Here is an 18,199-nt window from a genome sequence, read left to right as displayed (position 1 = left end):
GCTCGGCACGTATCAGGTGTGCCATATTATATCCAAGGGTGGCCGAATTTCATTCACCCAAGTCTCCTTCGATAAATTTCCAAACTCGGTTTTCATCTGAAACTGTTTCGAAAATAAAAACCATTAGGTTATTTTATCATGCGCCGAAACCTGCTCGAGTGTTACTTGCCCTCAATTATGCAGAATTGCTACAAATCGTTAGCGATCGTTCGATTTTAATCAATTCCTTTCAATATTTTAGCACACGAGAAATGTAACATAATAAAATCAAAGATGGGAACATTCGTTCCTTTTTTTATAGATAGATTCTCCGGATATTCTTTCCTTTCTTCGTTTTCTTTCTTGTAACACCCCATCTCGATTTTTCGAACGCTGTAAACTTGATCAAAAATTTTTCTGACGGCAATTCGGAGCTTTAATCGGAGAAGGGGAGGCTTCTCGGGTCGTTATCCACAGGTTTTATTACAATTGATCAAGTCTCTTTCGTTAATTGAAAATTTTAGCGCTTTATAAACTTTTTTTTATACATTTTCTGTATATATACTATTTATATGTATTGTTTGTGTATGTGTATTATTATGCGCAATACCCACTGAAATGTTTGTATGTACATACATATGTATATTAAAAACAGATTCGGATGCTGTGTTTAATCAGAGTTTTGTACGCATTTTGGTGTGAATTTGAAGCGAGCTTTGTGTCCTTTTTTGAAATTTATTAAGCCGCGTTAATTAGAAAGAAATTGGGGGTGCGGTTTCCGGGAATAGGTAAAGGGTTCATTGTCCAGCGCCAGGATCGGGACACTTTTATTGCTTTTCATATTGTCCGACCCAGGACAATTGATCGCGTAAATCTCCACTTTTTGTTTTTGCATACGAAGCAATCGACGCGTAAGGGTGCCGATGTCGGGAGTTTTCCGCTTTCATTTTCCGCCAAAGTTTTTCATTCCGTTTTATTTTTCATTCTTGCGATAAAAAATGGAAATCGTCGAGGTATTGTTCTTATAAATTGTAAAATCCAAGTTGCTATTTTCCACAACATTAGCCGCCGAGTCCTCCGGGAGTACTGTATGTCGGGGGTCCCCAATTCGTCCCGGCTACGGTGACCATGAATGCGGTTTCTGCTCGGAATATTCAACAGGGGACACCCTCCTATCGTTTACTGCAAATCCTGCCAACCCCATGATTATATTATGCACCCGGTACTTCCCTACATTATTGATCGACAAACCCTCATTTACCTCAGTTAAAAATATGCACGCGTAATATAATTTTGATTAAACAACGCCGGACGTATGTACGTACATACTTACATATATACGAGACGGTTTCGGGTTTAGCTTTTCGTGCAGTAAAATTTGAAACGTCTATGAATTTTTTATCGTAATTTTTCGTAAACTTTTCCCCTGTATGAATTATATCAGCCTCCAAGCCCCCCGTGCTTTACGCAATGCACACCACCTGGGGACCAAACAACAGTCAACTAGTTTAAACTAGTTAGCTTCCTCCTGCCAAGGACCACTTCCGACCCCACCAAACCTCATATTTGCAACCCCTCTTCCTATTTGAATTGTTCATAAATTTATAAGACGTTGCGAAATAGCGAATACAGATTGCGCTCAAGCGAAGGTGAGCCAATTTTACTTTTAAGTCTAATACACGCGTAGTGCTTTCGAAAGACTTCACAGATTCAAACAATCGACGTGTCATATTTTCATTTATGGTAATATATTTTTCAATTTTATCATTAAAAAGTTGCATTCAAGAAGCTTGTATCACACGCATACATATGTATGTATATGCTACAGTCGAAATATATTTCCAGTTGTTATATATTGTGTTTTACGTCAATACAATTCAAATAGTAAAGTATAACTCTGCAAGCGCAAATACACTTTCAATAATGTGCGCCAGTTGTAATATAACAGTTTTGACCGCTCCGATGCTTTAGAATTCAATAATGCCTTTAGGTAATAAGTACCGTATTTCGATGACTCTTAGAATGTACTCAAAACAAAAATGTGACTTTCCAACTCAATTTACTAGTCGAATGACGTTTTTACGAAAACCTAACTTCTCCATCTAACCTGGTACCAAATTACTGTATAGTTGAACTGTATTTTCAGTTGTAATATATGTTGTTATATGTTATTCGCCGTATGAGTCAACTTACGTGGGTTAAGCGGAATATATTCCAACTAGTTAAAATATATTACCACTGAAAATACACTTCGACTATAACGGTAGTTGGTACCAGGTCATTTGGAACATATTACAACTGGAAAATACACTTTAACGGTAACATATTGTACATAAATCTTATTATTTAAAAATATTAAACTACAGTTTGTAAGTTTGAGCACTCCTGTCGTTTGCAAATAAAGGAATATTCAGAGTTTGTCTTCCCCTTTTGTGATGCATTTTCCCTCCCTCATTTCGCCCGCTTACTGCATTTTAGGGTGCACAAATACTGCTGATGAATCCGCCCACTCCTCCTTACAACCTGTTTACTTTTAATTCGCAATTATTCCAAAAAACGTCTTCATTTCATTATGCAAACGATCGTTATGACACAATCGCGCTATTTTCAAATTTAAAAATGTATAACATAAAAACAATTAGCTACTGACCCGGTAAATTACACACATCTCACATAATTCCGAAAGTCGATTTTGTGTACAACCAACGCTACGTTGGTTGTACACAACCAGCCCGATTACCGGAATTATGAAAAGCGACAATATTTATTTTCGGAATTAACACCGTCGAGTTCAAGCGGCGGTGAATTTATAATTCGGGTGCAGGTACGGCGTTCCGAGGGGTGGGTGGGTTTCGGAGGGTGGGTTTTCCACACCCCGGAATGCAACTCGTTTCGCTCTGTTGAAATATCGAATTAGCGACAGGCGTCCCCAACCGGAAGGCTTCAATCCAACACTGCTGAATCAAATCACCAAAATCTGTTTCAGCCGAAGCGGAAATGATTCGATTCGATAGATAAAATGCCAGGTGCGAAAATGACGTTGATTTCAAACGTTATAACGTTCTGCTATAACTGTGCTAAAACTTTTCCGCAATAAAACTCGAAGGCTTTGTAGTATGACAATACTCCCCCTGTTTCTTCGTATTATGCATTATACATAAGTATGTATACTAGCGAAAGTACTCATCTCCACTTATGCTTAAATTCTTATGTATGTATATGTTACAATGATTTCATACTTGCAGTGAAAGTATACTTTCACTGTCGTTATAGGGAATAGTTAACATTTACATACTTCTGATACTTATTATATTAATGTTGTGCCGTCTTCTTCTTCTACCTCCAACAAAAGTTTTTTAGTCACTGGAGAATACAGATTCACTGTAACATATGTATATGATTCGATGATTATTCCACACAAAGCGATCTCGTCATCTGTCATTGAAATCACGGAAAGTCTTACACCAGAAAATTCTATCTATCGAGAGAAATTCTATCCACATGAAATATTTATTATACAAACGAGAACTCGAGTGTCAGATATTCCATATTCGCGATATTCATGGCAACGATTGTCATGTGCGAGATCACAATGTGCGAAATAGTCCGTTTATCATAATATATGTATGTACATTTGTATTTAGATTGAGATGAGTAACGTGTCAATCGCCGTTCACTTTGACACATCCAGACGTACTTACTGGTCTGCACTGGCCAACCAGTTGATTATTTTTCATTTCGGTGCTTCGTAATTATTTTTTTGTATTATGTAATTAAAAATGATATTGGCAGCTGAATGGTGGTGAATCAGTATTGAATGAAACCATTCTGCAATATGTAATAAACCTTTAGTTCGCACATTCGCTACAATGGCTTGCCTGCTACTGATTTCAAACGGTACAAGTACACATGTGAATGCATTCGTTATGTAGATCCGGACTAGTTAATGCTAAATGAGTTATTTCGTATATGTGTGTGTCCAATCCATACATCTGTCTCTTTTCGTAAAATGTATAGACGATGTCTATTCTATACGGTCTGTTTTATACATATGTATGTATGTATATGTACGTATGTATATAAACGAAAATTTGTTCTATTGTTATTTTCAAAAGTAATGGTCACCATTGCGTTGTACATATTTAGTTACATACATATACATAAGTCTAGATAATCAAGTGTTCAAATGGGAATGAAGTGGTCGGTGATTGGCGTCATTGACGAGTGTGCAGTCGAATGTTGCGAATTTCATCTCGGCCACGCGTTCATTAATGGTTTTCTTTTGAAAGGCGGTTGGGGTCGTTCCCGAGCCCTCGAACGAGGGGGTCCCACTTCAAAAAGCAGCCTCCCCCTTCAGAGGGACCCCACATCGGCGATCAATCACCCGAACAAGTCAACCTTTGCCACGGGAAATCCCCCGCACTCACCGACGTACACACGAAACTCGCCAACTTTACGTTATTATTTACACCGTTGCGTTGTTCTTCTTTACAATGCATACAACATTTACCTATTATACATATGTATGTATAAACTTGAGAGAACTTGAATATGTAATAATAATGCGCAACTTTATCAAATGATCTTCTATTCAATTAATGTAATTTTTAGAAACCTCCTTTACGTTTCAATTACAATTCTCCTTTATTACAATTCAGAGGACTTTTTATCTCTTATCCGATCGTTTTCATACTTTGCCATATTGCTCATTTTGGTCATCAATATACGTAATTATATAACCAGCAGCGTGTACTAGTGGTTAATATACATATAATGATTTCGAACAAAGTGGTCAGGAGTTCGAGTACCACTGCTTGCTGCTGGCCAGATCTTGACTTGTGACTCCAGTTCGACCGTTTCTTATCAGACTTTGACAATTAATCTGATTTTGATTGAAACGGTTCCTACAAAATTGGCATCCCTGCCCACCTCTCTCGCAAAAATTTGAGCTATTCAGCATCTTGATTTTTCGCTGATTTGTATTAATGCTGCAAATTTTTCCCTATGTGTATTTGTGGATGTTGATTGCATATGTGATGTCGTGTTTAATGTAAAAATATAAAATATACGATATTTCTTGATCTATATAGTACACTCGTCGCATTGGACCGATCTGTACGACGAGTGTGCTTGATTGATTGAATAAAATAAATTTATAATGCTTTAATTATACAATTTTTAGTCATTTACTTTATCAGTTTTAATTATAACTGTCTTAAAAAAGTTTTTTGGTAGACCTTAAAAAATAAACATCTCACGTAAGTAATACTTTGGCAAACGTAACTTGTATAACCTTTGATTATGAAAGCAACAAATTACTATTGCTTGCTTATTATATGTATAAAAATTTCTGAGAATTTTGATGTTCAAAATACATATTTTATAACTTACATAAAGGTGGTTTTTACTATATAGGTGGGTTTTTTCAGATAAAAGTTTTACTGAACTTTTTGAGGTTTCATATCAAAATCTTATTAAAGTACTATTAATAATTTAAAAAATTAAGTTCAATTTTTAATACACATTTTTGATATAAAAATTTCTGCACATAAACGATTAAATTTAAATTCCATATGCTTTTATTTTCCTCTTAATTATATAATTCATATTTTCCCACTCGTTCAACCAATCTTTTTTTATATATACATATGTATTATGGTAGATACATATGTCTTTCTACTTCAAATTATGAGTTATCACAATCATCTCTATAAAGTTCAAAATCAACGTGTTTTTGACAGTCGACAATTTTCAGCATCACTGAATCGAGCTGCAGCATTTTGCCACTGTCATCGCCAGACACTATGTATGTACATACATATATATAAATTCAATGCCGAATCGATATAGGACGTGTGTACAGAGTCTCTCAATCGGTTTTGTTTCGACATTTTACAATTTAATTCCTTCTGAAATTGAAACTGAAAGTGTGATTTTAACGATTGCATTTTTTTTTTTGCACGACACAGAATGCATTTCGAGTCGGTGACGCTACGTTAGTGTATTTATATATATGTGTGTATCACAGCCTCGTTTAGCTCCGAAACGTGAGAGAGAGAGAGAGAGTTTTTCGCTTTTTTTGTGTTTGTTTGAGTTTTCCGGAAGGGCCCCCTCGCGATATAAAACAATTTACATTTTGATGTGACGACAACGGCGCCGTAAAGTAGAAATTGACACAGTTTTTGCTCGGCTCACTTATCAGTCTTCCTTTGCAACACTCCTCTTACTCTCGTATTTTTGTACTCTTGTCCATTTCTTCTTTTTCTTTTTTTTTATTCGTTGGACAGTTAAAAGTTATATAGCCGCTCCCAATGTGCTCGTACCGAGGAAACGGCCCACCACTCCTTACTGACAATTGTTTCATTTCACAATCTCACTAATGAAAAATCTGCTATATACAGACATATATATGTATGTATGCATTTTTATAATATTATTGATGTCATGCAAATTACACAATTCTATGTAATATATGTGTATTAATAATAGAGATGACAACAGCATGTCACTATCTATAAATAAAACGATGAAATATAAGTTGATTATATGATTTATTAAATTTTCGTCGTGTAAGTCGCGAAGGAAATTCTTTCATCATGTTCGAAAGAAATCTACTGTAGAACTTTTTTAATAAGTAAATCATCTTTTTGAATTGTTTTGATCTTATATCTTGACAAAATGGCCGGTAGCTTCCATCATCTGATTAGTTTTTGAAATACGTTATCTTATCTTCTCTTTCCTTCCATCCTTTCATATTTCCAAATACTACAAACCTATCCACTGTATAAATAATAATGGTTTTATTTATGGGAACATTTTTAAATGTTTCTAAAGCAAACAATGAAGAGTACATTCTTTATCCTCTGTACTTAAAAAAATGAAAAATGGTCGGAATCTTGGATATTATTTTCAAGACGTACATCACAAAAGCGTCTATGTTTTGTTTCACTCGTTCTAATTGTCCGTGTTTCCGCAGCACATTTTTATGTAAAACCTCGACATAATTTGTATAAATAACTGTAAGAAATAATTTTGTTGAAGTTCTTATATTTATACGATCTTTTTCACACGTCTAAATTATATAACTGATCTAAGGGAAAATTCGGCAGTTAATTACACAGCTCATTTACCATCGACCTACTTTCATTCATCCCTATCTTCCTCCGGCTACACAAATCTTCGCAATCTCTTTAAACCCAATAAATATATCAGACCTTCATTACTATCACTAGTAAATCTTCGAATACTGCTGGAACAGTTATTTAGTTATAATTATTTCAATTTTTATTCTACGCTAAATAGCTTACATACGCACATTCACATTTATGTAGGTAACCTCGCACCACCTGCATAATTTTCAGTTATTTTAAATGCGTTGCTACCTAATACCGATTTTGCAAACATCAAAACCGACCGAAAGTCGGGGCCGTGAACGACCTTCTTCGTTAATATCATAACGATAAATATCCGCGGAATGGAGTTTTGCGAGTGTGAAAACAAATTATCGTTAACGGCGACATAACAGTAAAGTCGCGCTCCGCAAGCGCCATTTCGCTCACTTTTAAGGGTCTCTAATGCAACAAATACCCGAAAATGGTTCATTCTGAAATGGCAACTTCATATTTCATACTCACCTGCCGCTTATTAGCCTCATTTGTACGTCGTGCATTCCTTTATTAACCCCCCATTTGTTCGTTCCTTCTTTCGTATGACTGTTCATCCACCCCTAAGCATAAAACATTTCAGTGGAAGTATTAATGCACGTGTGTAATTGATTATGGTATACCTACACACTTACTACATAAATACGTATTAAGAATCTTTAATTACACACTGCACTCGCGTGTACAAATGTATATGTATAAGCATGGTACGAAAATGTCGGAATCCACCAAGATACTTGTCTATGTACTGAGGTCTTCGCACCAGCCTGTCTGCACGTAGACGTCTGGACCTTCTGGTTTCATTCACCCTTTCACCTATGTCTGAGTTTCTCAACTTAAATTATTATCTAACATATGCACATACATTTTCAAGAGATTTTTACTCCTAAATAATAATATTAGTGAAAAAAACATAGTTCAGATAAGAATTTTCATATAACTGTTCTAGGTAATGGGCGTATTTCTATTTTAATTATTTACTGCCAGGACCATTTTCGTTTTTACTTTGCTTTTTGGCTATGTGTGTATGTATAATATATGATATATTATTAAACTCGTCTCTGTCAAATTGAAAAAGTTCGCAAAAAAAAAAATCACAGGGGAAGATTATGCGTATACAATTTTCGCGATGAAAATCTTTTGAGAATTTGTTATTTCAAAAGTTCCCTTAAAAGTTTTGATTCCATCTTTTCCAGATAACGCTTTTAATAATGCTTTCCCTTTTATGTACTTTTAAAAAAATATGCTGCTCACGTTCTATACACATTTTGATTTATTTTTTTATTTATTATTAACATACGTATATTCAATGCACGAATTCAAAGGGAACTGATTATTTGGTGGGTTAAAAATAACTAAAATGATCAGTAATTTATTAAATAAGTGATCAGTAAATATTCATTTTTAGATCAGTAATTAATTAAATAAGTTATCAGATAAATAATATAAATGATAAGTAAAACCAAATACATTATGATTTTTGACAGTTGGATGATAGCGCGTCGCCCATCTTAGATCTTAGCAGCCAACACTTATTTATTTAAGGGTCAGGTTGTGTTAGGCTAAGTTAGGGTTGGCCCTATTCATTTAAGATTAGATTGTTAGGGTTGGTATTTATTAATTTAACAGACACGCGAGAACTGAGACAATGAGGTTGAAGGTTGAGGGGGTCAATATTTGTTTATGAACGATGTTCAAGTTGTTAAAGCCGGGTCAAAAACATATCCGAGAAAAAGCCAGTCCAAGGGAAAAATCAGGAAACCAGTAGCGTCAGCAAGTGAAAGAAAGCCAGTTGAAAAACGAATTCGAAGTCCAGGAGAAAGGCAAGAAATCAAAACACCAGTGAATTTCAAATTTTATCAACGCGTGGTCCGGCGTAAACAAAGAAACGCATACTGGTGGAGATTACACTACCGAAAACGATACGATATGGCAACATTGGCTCTACTTCATCTGTCAGAATGCGTAAAACTGATCGTTTCATTCATTAATTGATCATTTATTTTTAAATCTTATCATTTCGTTTGATATACTGATCAATTTGGTTTAATTACTGTTCATATTATTTAAATACTTATCATTCTATTTAATAACTGATCGCATAGCAACTGATCAATACACACTGGTCATTTATTATTTTCACTGATCAATCCATTATTTTTTCATACCAAATGTTTTTTTTTACTGATCAAAATCTGAATTTTTTAGTCATCGGTTAAATAGAGACCGAATTCAAATCATTACTTTTCACTACTTATTATTAAAATCTTTTAATTCCAGTTTATTTTCTATATGATACATTCCTTAATGTTTCTATTGAATGTCCTCAACTCGACTTTCACTGTTTTATTTGTCATTCTCTTAGATACTTTTTTTGTCTTTATAATATACATGCATATATGTATATCCACCCCAATCACTGCCAATTCATCTTTTTCACTTGCTCCACTATAACAAACACTAACGTAACGTTTTTCATATAATTCAGCCCCTTTCATTTTTCCAATCATATATATTTTAGTGCTTCCGATTATAATAAATTATATTAAAATTATAATAAATCATTGATCGAAGTCAAAATCTCATCAAATGAATTTTTGCATTCATTCCTTGGATTTGAAATGTTAATGTAAATTATCTTTTCATTTATGAATTGTCGCATTTAAAGATAAATCATTGAATAATTCTAATTCAGCTTAATTCCCGCGAACCCTTGCATAAATATCAGTTATCTCATTCATACCCATATATTGTTCAGATATGAAATTGTATATAAAGCGGTCGCATTCAGAGCCAGACCGCTTGGGAAGTGAATGAATGCCTAAGGGAGTTTGTTTCAGGTATTATCCTCTATCTACTTCCAACGTCACTTTGTGAGACTTTCATTGTCTTCGAGAGATGATAAGACCAAAGTCTAGCCTAGTCGTTTCTGATTCACCCAGACACCCCCCCTCCCCCCTAAGAAAGTTTTCTTTTGCCATAGACTTCAGAAACAAATTAAGCATTTCTAGTTATAAGTCCTTTACCGACACACACCAATGTCACGAATATCTAATATTTATACCTACATACATGCAATACAATCATCGAGAATCAAACTTTGAATTTATACGACGGGTTTCATATGAAAATGCAGTACCATATCTCCCCACACTCCTTTCGACAAGCTTTTTTACGATTTTCGTAGGGGTTTGTCGATATCCTCCACGCTTTTTTATTGACTGATAAACTCCAGCCGCACACCACTCCACTTTGATGTCGTTTCTTACAAATCCAATAAAATATTTGATCTACTTATGATTTTTATATAATCATTTCACTGTCTGGTTTATGCGTATTATATCTTCATTCGGTCATTTTTGCTCACGCGAGTGTGCGTGTGTCGAAAGACCCGGCCGTGTCTGCTGCTGAAGCGTATCCGTCGGAGTAATTAATACGCAAGCCGATGGGGAAGGACGTGAGGTGGTTATGGGGTGGTGGGTTGGTAGGGATACAGCCTCCAGCAGCCGTAAATCCAGAATATTTGCCAATTCTAAACGGGCAATGGGAGGGATCTCACATCCTGACCCTCCCGCGTTGGATACGTCCCATTCTACATATATACATACACACATGCAGAAACCCATACTATTGTATTATATTACATTTTGAAATATACACAATGATTAAAAATATATTCAAATTGCTTAAATATTTTCAAATTACATAAAAAAACAATTGAAATACGTATTTTTTTCTTGAAACAAAAATACTCACTTTTGAAAGGTTCAAAATTAATTTAATTAAGGAATAATGCTCAAAATACCTGCACTATATGATACCAAATTAACAACTAATTAAGATAATATCCCCAATTTCTGACGAGATGGCCGATTTGGATTGATTTTGTTCTCTTTTTGAATTGAGCGTTTATTGAATCGTGGTCGTTAAATGCACTATGTTCCACTAGTTTCGTCAACTAGTGTGATTACTACTTGACGCCCTCTCGCTTAACAACTTCCAGAGGACCTTTTACTCGGATCTGACTCTCCCCTATGTTGACCTCCGAGGGGTGCTAATTACGGCCGAATGCAATATTTCGTAACTAAGAACCAATAGGCTCAAGGAGTTTGGCAGTGGTCATCTGTACCATCGTAAAGGACACTGGCTGCTAACTGTTTTGTAAATTATTACACCCACCCCACTGTAAAATGACCGCAAATGTACGTACATAAATTAAAACTTTAGCAATGCTACCCAAAGTGGAGTTTGATGAAATATTTAAAAATAAACTTTCAGTATAGGGATTTTTGAGCTAGACGTCGAAGTTGCAATGCGGAGGGGGTGTGGCGACACCCCTGCCGGATAATGTTCCGGAAATGACTTATAGCCTCGGACCCAACCCCTTTTTAGCCGGATTAAATGTTTTGATAACGCCGCAGCTACATGGATATTGACCGTATGATCGGTGAGTAAAAAGTACACGCTGACCCTGAGTATGATTCCTATGAAACTTTGTCTTTCGACTTTGATTGAGAAGAATGTGTGCATAGAATTAGTGTGAATAATGGGTGATTGCGAGCACGAACGAGGCGTGGAGCACGCGTGCCACGCTTTGGCACCGCTACCATAATCTGACCCAGTTTGAGCAAATGGGGGCGTTGAACTGGCCCCGGGGGCCAGAGCCGGCGCCCCCGGAGCCCCAGCTCCACCACCACAAAACTAATTCGTCACACACAATTCGACATCGAAAATATAATAAACATAAAAAAAATGCAATATAAAACGCCTTTTACGATTTCTTTTCGCCGCATATATTATTTATTTTCTTAAGGCTCTCTTAACTCTTTCAGTTTGGTTGGTTACCCTTATATTATGTATTATGTTCATATAAGTATGTACATATTATAAATTAAATATATGCCATTACTATTCTACATATAAAATCACAATGGCAGAAAAGTTATAAAAACATAGAACTAAAGCAATTTTCTGTTATTCACATACATAATATAGTAACTTTAACCAGCAGCATATATCAATGGTTAGCATGTAATGCTTTCAATTGTGTTGTTGCGGGTTCTATCCCGTATGCTGCTGACCAGACCTTACATAGATGTGTGACTCCAAGGTCAATCGCTTCCTATCAAAGTCTGTCAATTTATCTGACTTCATTGAAACGGTTCCAGCAAATTAACAAACTCGTTCCATCCATGTCGCAAAAATTTGAGTTATTCAGTATCTCGCTGATTAGAAAATGCTACAAAAATCTGTGGCTGTTAATAGTTTGACCATATACATATATATGTCGTGTTAAGTAAATGGATTTATGCCTGTTTAAATAACTAATAAATAATTCGTAATCAGCATAGCACACTCGTCGCGTTGGAACAATCTGTTAGACGAATGTGCATGATTGATGGAATAAATAAATAAATAAACTTTTGAACTTAAATGTCATGATTAGAGGTAGGATAGTCACAGTGCTATCCATTGTTCCATTGTTGTAAATCTTTTGTAAAAACGGTTCGGCAAACCTTTAACAATGCATTTACAACCTTTGAACAATACGCGGCACCTTCTGGGTCCGGTGACTAGTCATGATATACATAGATGAGTCAATTTCTTACTCTTGTCGGTTAATGGTACAATTTATACCATTTCATATTTAATACTGTAATGTAGAGATTAGTTGATTGGTGCTCATCGACCACTGGTTTCCTACCACTGATCACCTGATCTCGCGTTTGCTCCAAAAAGGCCTCGCCGTATGAATAAACCGTATACAGCAACCAATAAGGTCTCGCGACCCATCGACCAATGATCTACATATCTGTGCAGAGAGTACACGCTGTTCAAGAACAATAACTACCTCTACCACTACTCGCCAATCTCGGAAACCCTTCTACGCGCTTAAGATTGGTGTTGAACCCTTTGCCAGCGAGTGTCTTTTGGCTAATGTTAGGAATCCAGCATATATTGAATGCTTTTGAAATAATATATTCTATTGACATTTATACAAGTCAACCAATCAATAGATTAAAACACAAGCTGAACAAATTTTAAAATAAAAATGGTAAATTTTGTATGTATGTAGAATTGTGAGAATTTTTAGATTCGTTAACATTTGGGTGCGTTGTGTTAAATGTAACGATGTTGAATAAAAATTCTCTCACAACCCAGATACCTAATTTTCGGCATAATATTTTAGGGTGGAACAAACTAAGCAGTTCTCTCCTCGCTGAAAGTGTAATGATTATAGTCAGTGTCTACGCGCGTAGCCGCGGGGAAATCTCGCCGAAAACATTTTCCAGAGAGGAAAAGTGTTCATTTCTCGTGATGTTATTTTACCCATCATTGCGTAAATACAAAAAAAAAAGCTTGCTCCGTCCATTCTCATATATTAATAACACTTTTAACATTCACTCCTACTTATTATTGTATTATATTTAATTTCGTCGATGCTTTGTTCTGCTGCGATTTATTTGGTCATTAATTAATGTAAGACCTATTTATTGTTCACAGAATGGAGGAAACTGTTCGATCACTACTTCAATACAAAAGCTGTGTCGAAACTCTGAAACAAGAAAAATCCTCGCTTTCAGCAGCTCTAGAGGTGTGGTTTTTTTTTTACTTTGTTTAAACTTGTTTGGTGTCTAGTTTGTGGACAGATTAAATGTATGGTTTAAATTGCTTTTCCAGGCTCGCAGCATCCACTATCAGACGTCGTTGTCGAAGCTGTCTGTAGAGAACGAGTCTCTGAGGGCGCAGGTGGCGGTTTTGCAAGCGGCTGCGCCCCCGCAGCCTCCGCCCCTACCTCCACCCCACTACGAACGTTGCTTGGATGACGTCGCAAACCAAGTCGTAAGAGCATTACTCAATCAAAAGGTAACTAGAATATACAAAAACAGATAGTTCTGGTCCAATCTTCATAAATAAAGTTGACATAATCGTCGAGTTGTTTTATAACTTATTTTTAATTTATTTTTTAGGGTCTCCGTGATGAGTTGGGAAGGCTTGCTTCAAGAGCTCGTGACTTGGAAGCTCAAAATCGAGCACTTGGTACTTTATTACTTCGGCAACTAAAACCAAAACCAGCACCCTCACCGGCGTCACCCACTTCTCCTGGTAAAAATACTCGCCTAGAATCAATCATATATGTATAATATTATGTAATTTACTATTCCAATGCAAACTTTAGGTTCTGCGTCAAAATCTTCTCGACTGCGCAACGACCACACATCATCGGTTAAGAATTCAGGTGTGAAGAACAAGCAACCGACTCCATCTCCGCTCGAATCGCTGACTGGTCATTTGCCGTATGGCTTTCAATTGAAAAGCTATTCTCAAAATGTATCAATAGAAAAATGCTTGCACAAACATAGACTTTGTAAAAGCAACAATGACATTTCGTGTAGTTCAACCGTCAACGGTGGCAAAAGTGTTCATAAAAACAATCGTAACAAACGCCTATCGGATGGAAATCTAACTTTACCCTCGTCCATAAACGATCTGTATAGTAAGCAATCAATTATATCGTTTGAAGATGAACCCTCCGGTGATATAATGAGTGTTTGTGTGTCCCACCGCGCATACCAATTATCCGCAGACGACAAAAGGAGACATCAAATTCTAGCCAACCTTTGGACAGAATTGAAAAGCGTCGAAGTCACTCCACAAAGTTTGATCGAAGCGTTGCAAGCTGTCGATCCTTCATTATGGGCACCTCCGGAAAGACCGCTAACGCTTAACTTGAAAAGAACAACACCGATAATGTTGTCCCAATACCTCCAAAGACTTTCTCAAACACTACCAGGTTATTATTTAAATTATATTCAAATGATATATTTGTTTTCGTGAAAATGTATTTTGATGAAAATTCTATTTTAGATCAATTGGATCAATTGCCGGTGGAAGATGAAACGGTTATTGAATCGCCTGAGAGTGGGAATAGGGATGAGGGGTATTCTACTATGTCTAGTGACGTTCAAATAGATCCATTACGTCAAGGTTCAGAAACAAATAGGGAATTAGAAGATCTGAAAGAAGCTTCCGATGAAACTGACAATCAAATATTGCTGAGTATTAATAACACTATCAACATGGAAGATAAAACTGAATCTGATATTTTATACATACCATTAAATTTAGCTTTTAATTTAAATCAAAGAAATAGTTTTCCACCGTCAAAAAATATTTTTCCGTTTCAACATATTATGAGAAGTTTCTCCGATTCACATTTGTGTTTAAAATTGACAGCCTCTCAATATATAGAAAATTGTTTTACTTTATCTAGTCCATTATCTAGTTCGCCAAGTATTAGACATTTAGATGCATTGCCAAAAGATAAAAGAAAAACTTTATTGAAAAGAGCCAAAGGTACACCGAACCTTCTTCCAGCATGCAACGTTTATTTTGAAAATGTTGAGAAGACACCTCAAGATAGAAACTCTTGGGCGAGTAATATTGACGAACAAGTAGATGGTTGTCAGTATGATGCAGAATATGTACAGCATTGGCTCAAATTAGACGACACTAGATCTGCACTTCAACAACAACATAGAGATTTATTAGAATACGATCAAACCGAACTTGAAGATTGGAGCTTAAACTTTTCTTACGAAGATCTCCGGGATGAAAATTGGAAAAGAATCTCTTCATTTAACGATGCTACGACTCCGGGGCAAATATCGATTTCAACGCTGCCCAGTATACAAGAAAACAATGCTCTCGAATTGGAGGAAGATGTGAGTGAATGTTTATGGAACAATTCTAGTTATATGATAGACAATACTAGTGACAAATACACGCCGCTGGCAATCGAAAACGAATTAGATCACCTCCAAAGAAGTAATTGGCCCTATTCTTATACGGGGAATCCAGATTTATCGTCCCCAATTGGTAGTTGGTCAAGTATAGATAATTCAGAAGATTGTTGCTTGAACAGCGAGTGTTTTTATAACAACCATTCATTGGCAGATAATGAAGCATCGAAAAGATCAAGTGCTATTATGAGTGGATGTAGTGATGAACCTGAATCATCTTTAATAGGAACTGATTTCACCAGAGACTTTTATCGCTTGGTTAAATTCGAAAGTACAAAAAGTTTAGCATCAAACTCTTCGAAATGTGTGGCGATGGCTGCCAGTGAAAATTTAGTATCAACTCCGAAAGTTCAAGCAGACGTTCAACACTCTAGTAAACAAGACAGAGAGCAAGCCTTACAGAATGTTTTAAGTTTTATAGCAGAACAACAAAAATACTGTTATACAAGAGAAGAGTTAGATTCACGTCCTACTTCAGAAATACATGAATTACCTCCTCCTTTCTTAGATACAGATATTAATCAAAAACATATTAATGAAAATGAAATGGCAGCTTCTGAAACTGATCCTTGTGATTTCATAATGAGAGATGGATTCAGTTCAAATTCTAACGATTCTTCAAATTTAAATAAAAATTCTCAAATAATTGAAAATCAAATAAGTAATTCGGAACACAATTTTTTCAACGGGCATTCAGCTAACAATGAAAACGAAACAGATGAACTTTACATTTTAAAAGTGCATCATAAAAATGAAATAAATAAAGGTATCGATAGAACTGTTTCTACGCCGACGTTTTCCGACAATGGTTTAAATACGATTGGCCCTTGCCGATCGTGCGATTCAAACGAAACGGCAAATCAAACGAGCAAGTTTTGCTTAAGTGAAAACAAACCATCCAGCAATAAACCAAATTCCGAAACAAGTATTTTGTCGACATTAGTTTATAGAGAGACTGGATCGAATGACCGGAAAAAAAATGTTCCTGGCACACATACTTCTAAGAATTCATTGCTCGAAGAAGTGTTGAAAATGTCCAAAAGGGAAAGTGAACCATTAATAACAGTCCTAGAAGAGGAAGAATCTACTAGCATGGATAATTCGTTCACCCATATGTCTGATTCTATGACAACCAGTGTGTCAACAACGGATACAATAGCTACTGAAATTAGAAGCGATAAAAAGAATAAAAACGATAAGAGCAAAATTCCAGTGCCAATACCATCTGGAGCGAAGAAAACTCCGCAAATCTCAAAGAAAGCCAAAAAAACCCTATTACCTATTTCTCTTAAAAAGAACATAAACGAACTTTCCTCTGAACTTGTTCAAAATAGTTTACCCGCAGGAAATATTATTGTTTGCCAAGGCCCTTCCCATTCTAAAGTAGTGAGCTTTCATGAATCGGCTACTTCAAAAGATGTTATAGATGAACTTAATAGGTAATTTTAGATTTTTTTATCTTTATTATATTTTTGTTTGAATTTTATTATTGAAATGGGTTCATTTTAATTTTAGAATGATCAGAAAGGGGGAAGAAAACATTGGAAACGACGCTGAAATACCATTCATTCACCATAATTTTGATAAAGCACTTTGGAAGCCCTCGGGATGGGTACACGTTGAAAAAGAAATAGATTTCAATGATCCAAAGGTATTATTTTCTTATTCATATGTTCTTTTTACTTTTCATTGATTGAATTGTTGCTATTATTATTTCAATTCATCAATTTTTAAAGGCACGTGCAAATTTGCTGGATGTAATGCTGGCATCTAGCGACAGCTCTCCATCATCAACGTCTTCGTGTGCAGGCTCTTTTAGCAGTGAATCTAGCGATGACAAAACTGACTATTCAAAGCTGCATCGTCTTCACAGATACAGGAGACAGAAAAAAGGTATTTTTTTTCTATAAATATTTCCAATAAGTAAAATGTGCAGAATTATAAGAGGAATTATACAAAGGATTACATTTTATGTGATATAGTACATTATGAATTCTAACAAAAGCTTCGGCCTCACTCACATATAGCTTAGATGTGAAACTTTTCATCTACAAAACTTTGCCTTTACCTAAAAAATATGATATATTTGCTTGGCTAGTACTAACACACCACAAGCTTCTCAATCTCATCAAAAACCTTTAAGGAACAAATACACAGACAACATGCTATGAAAAACACACCAATGATTCTATTCAACAAGTGCCAGCACAAGATCTGTGTGTTTGTTCCATTATGCTTACACAATCCTACCAT

The 18,199-nt window shown here is 35.6% G+C and overlaps 2 protein-coding genes across 2 annotated transcripts in view; one reads left to right on the top strand and one right to left on the bottom strand.

The window, feature by feature from the left end:
- Nucleotides 1-18,199, bottom strand: part of LOC143916129 (uncharacterized) — a 305,722-nt gene that overhangs the window by 12,900 nt on the left and 274,623 nt on the right. The window lies entirely within an intron of this gene.
- Nucleotides 1-18,199, top strand: part of LOC143916120 (uncharacterized) — a 202,673-nt gene that overhangs the window by 182,575 nt on the left and 1,899 nt on the right. The window contains exons 6-12 of the mRNA XM_077437035.1: nt 13,647-13,737; nt 13,824-14,009; nt 14,114-14,249; nt 14,323-14,937; nt 15,012-17,385; nt 17,462-17,597; nt 17,683-17,839. Coding sequence (XP_077293161.1) covers nt 13,647-13,737; nt 13,824-14,009; nt 14,114-14,249; nt 14,323-14,937; nt 15,012-17,385; nt 17,462-17,597; nt 17,683-17,839 — 3,695 coding nt within the window. The remainder of the gene's footprint in view (nt 1-13,646; nt 13,738-13,823; nt 14,010-14,113; nt 14,250-14,322; nt 14,938-15,011; nt 17,386-17,461; nt 17,598-17,682; nt 17,840-18,199) is intronic.

This window comes from Arctopsyche grandis, chromosome 8, assembly GCF_051622035.1.
Source record: "Arctopsyche grandis isolate Sample6627 chromosome 8, ASM5162203v2, whole genome shotgun sequence".
In the NCBI taxonomy this organism is placed as follows: domain Eukaryota; kingdom Metazoa; phylum Arthropoda; class Insecta; order Trichoptera; family Hydropsychidae; genus Arctopsyche; species Arctopsyche grandis.
The sequence above is the reverse complement of the archived record's forward strand: the minus strand, read 5'-3'. Positions and strand labels throughout refer to the sequence as shown.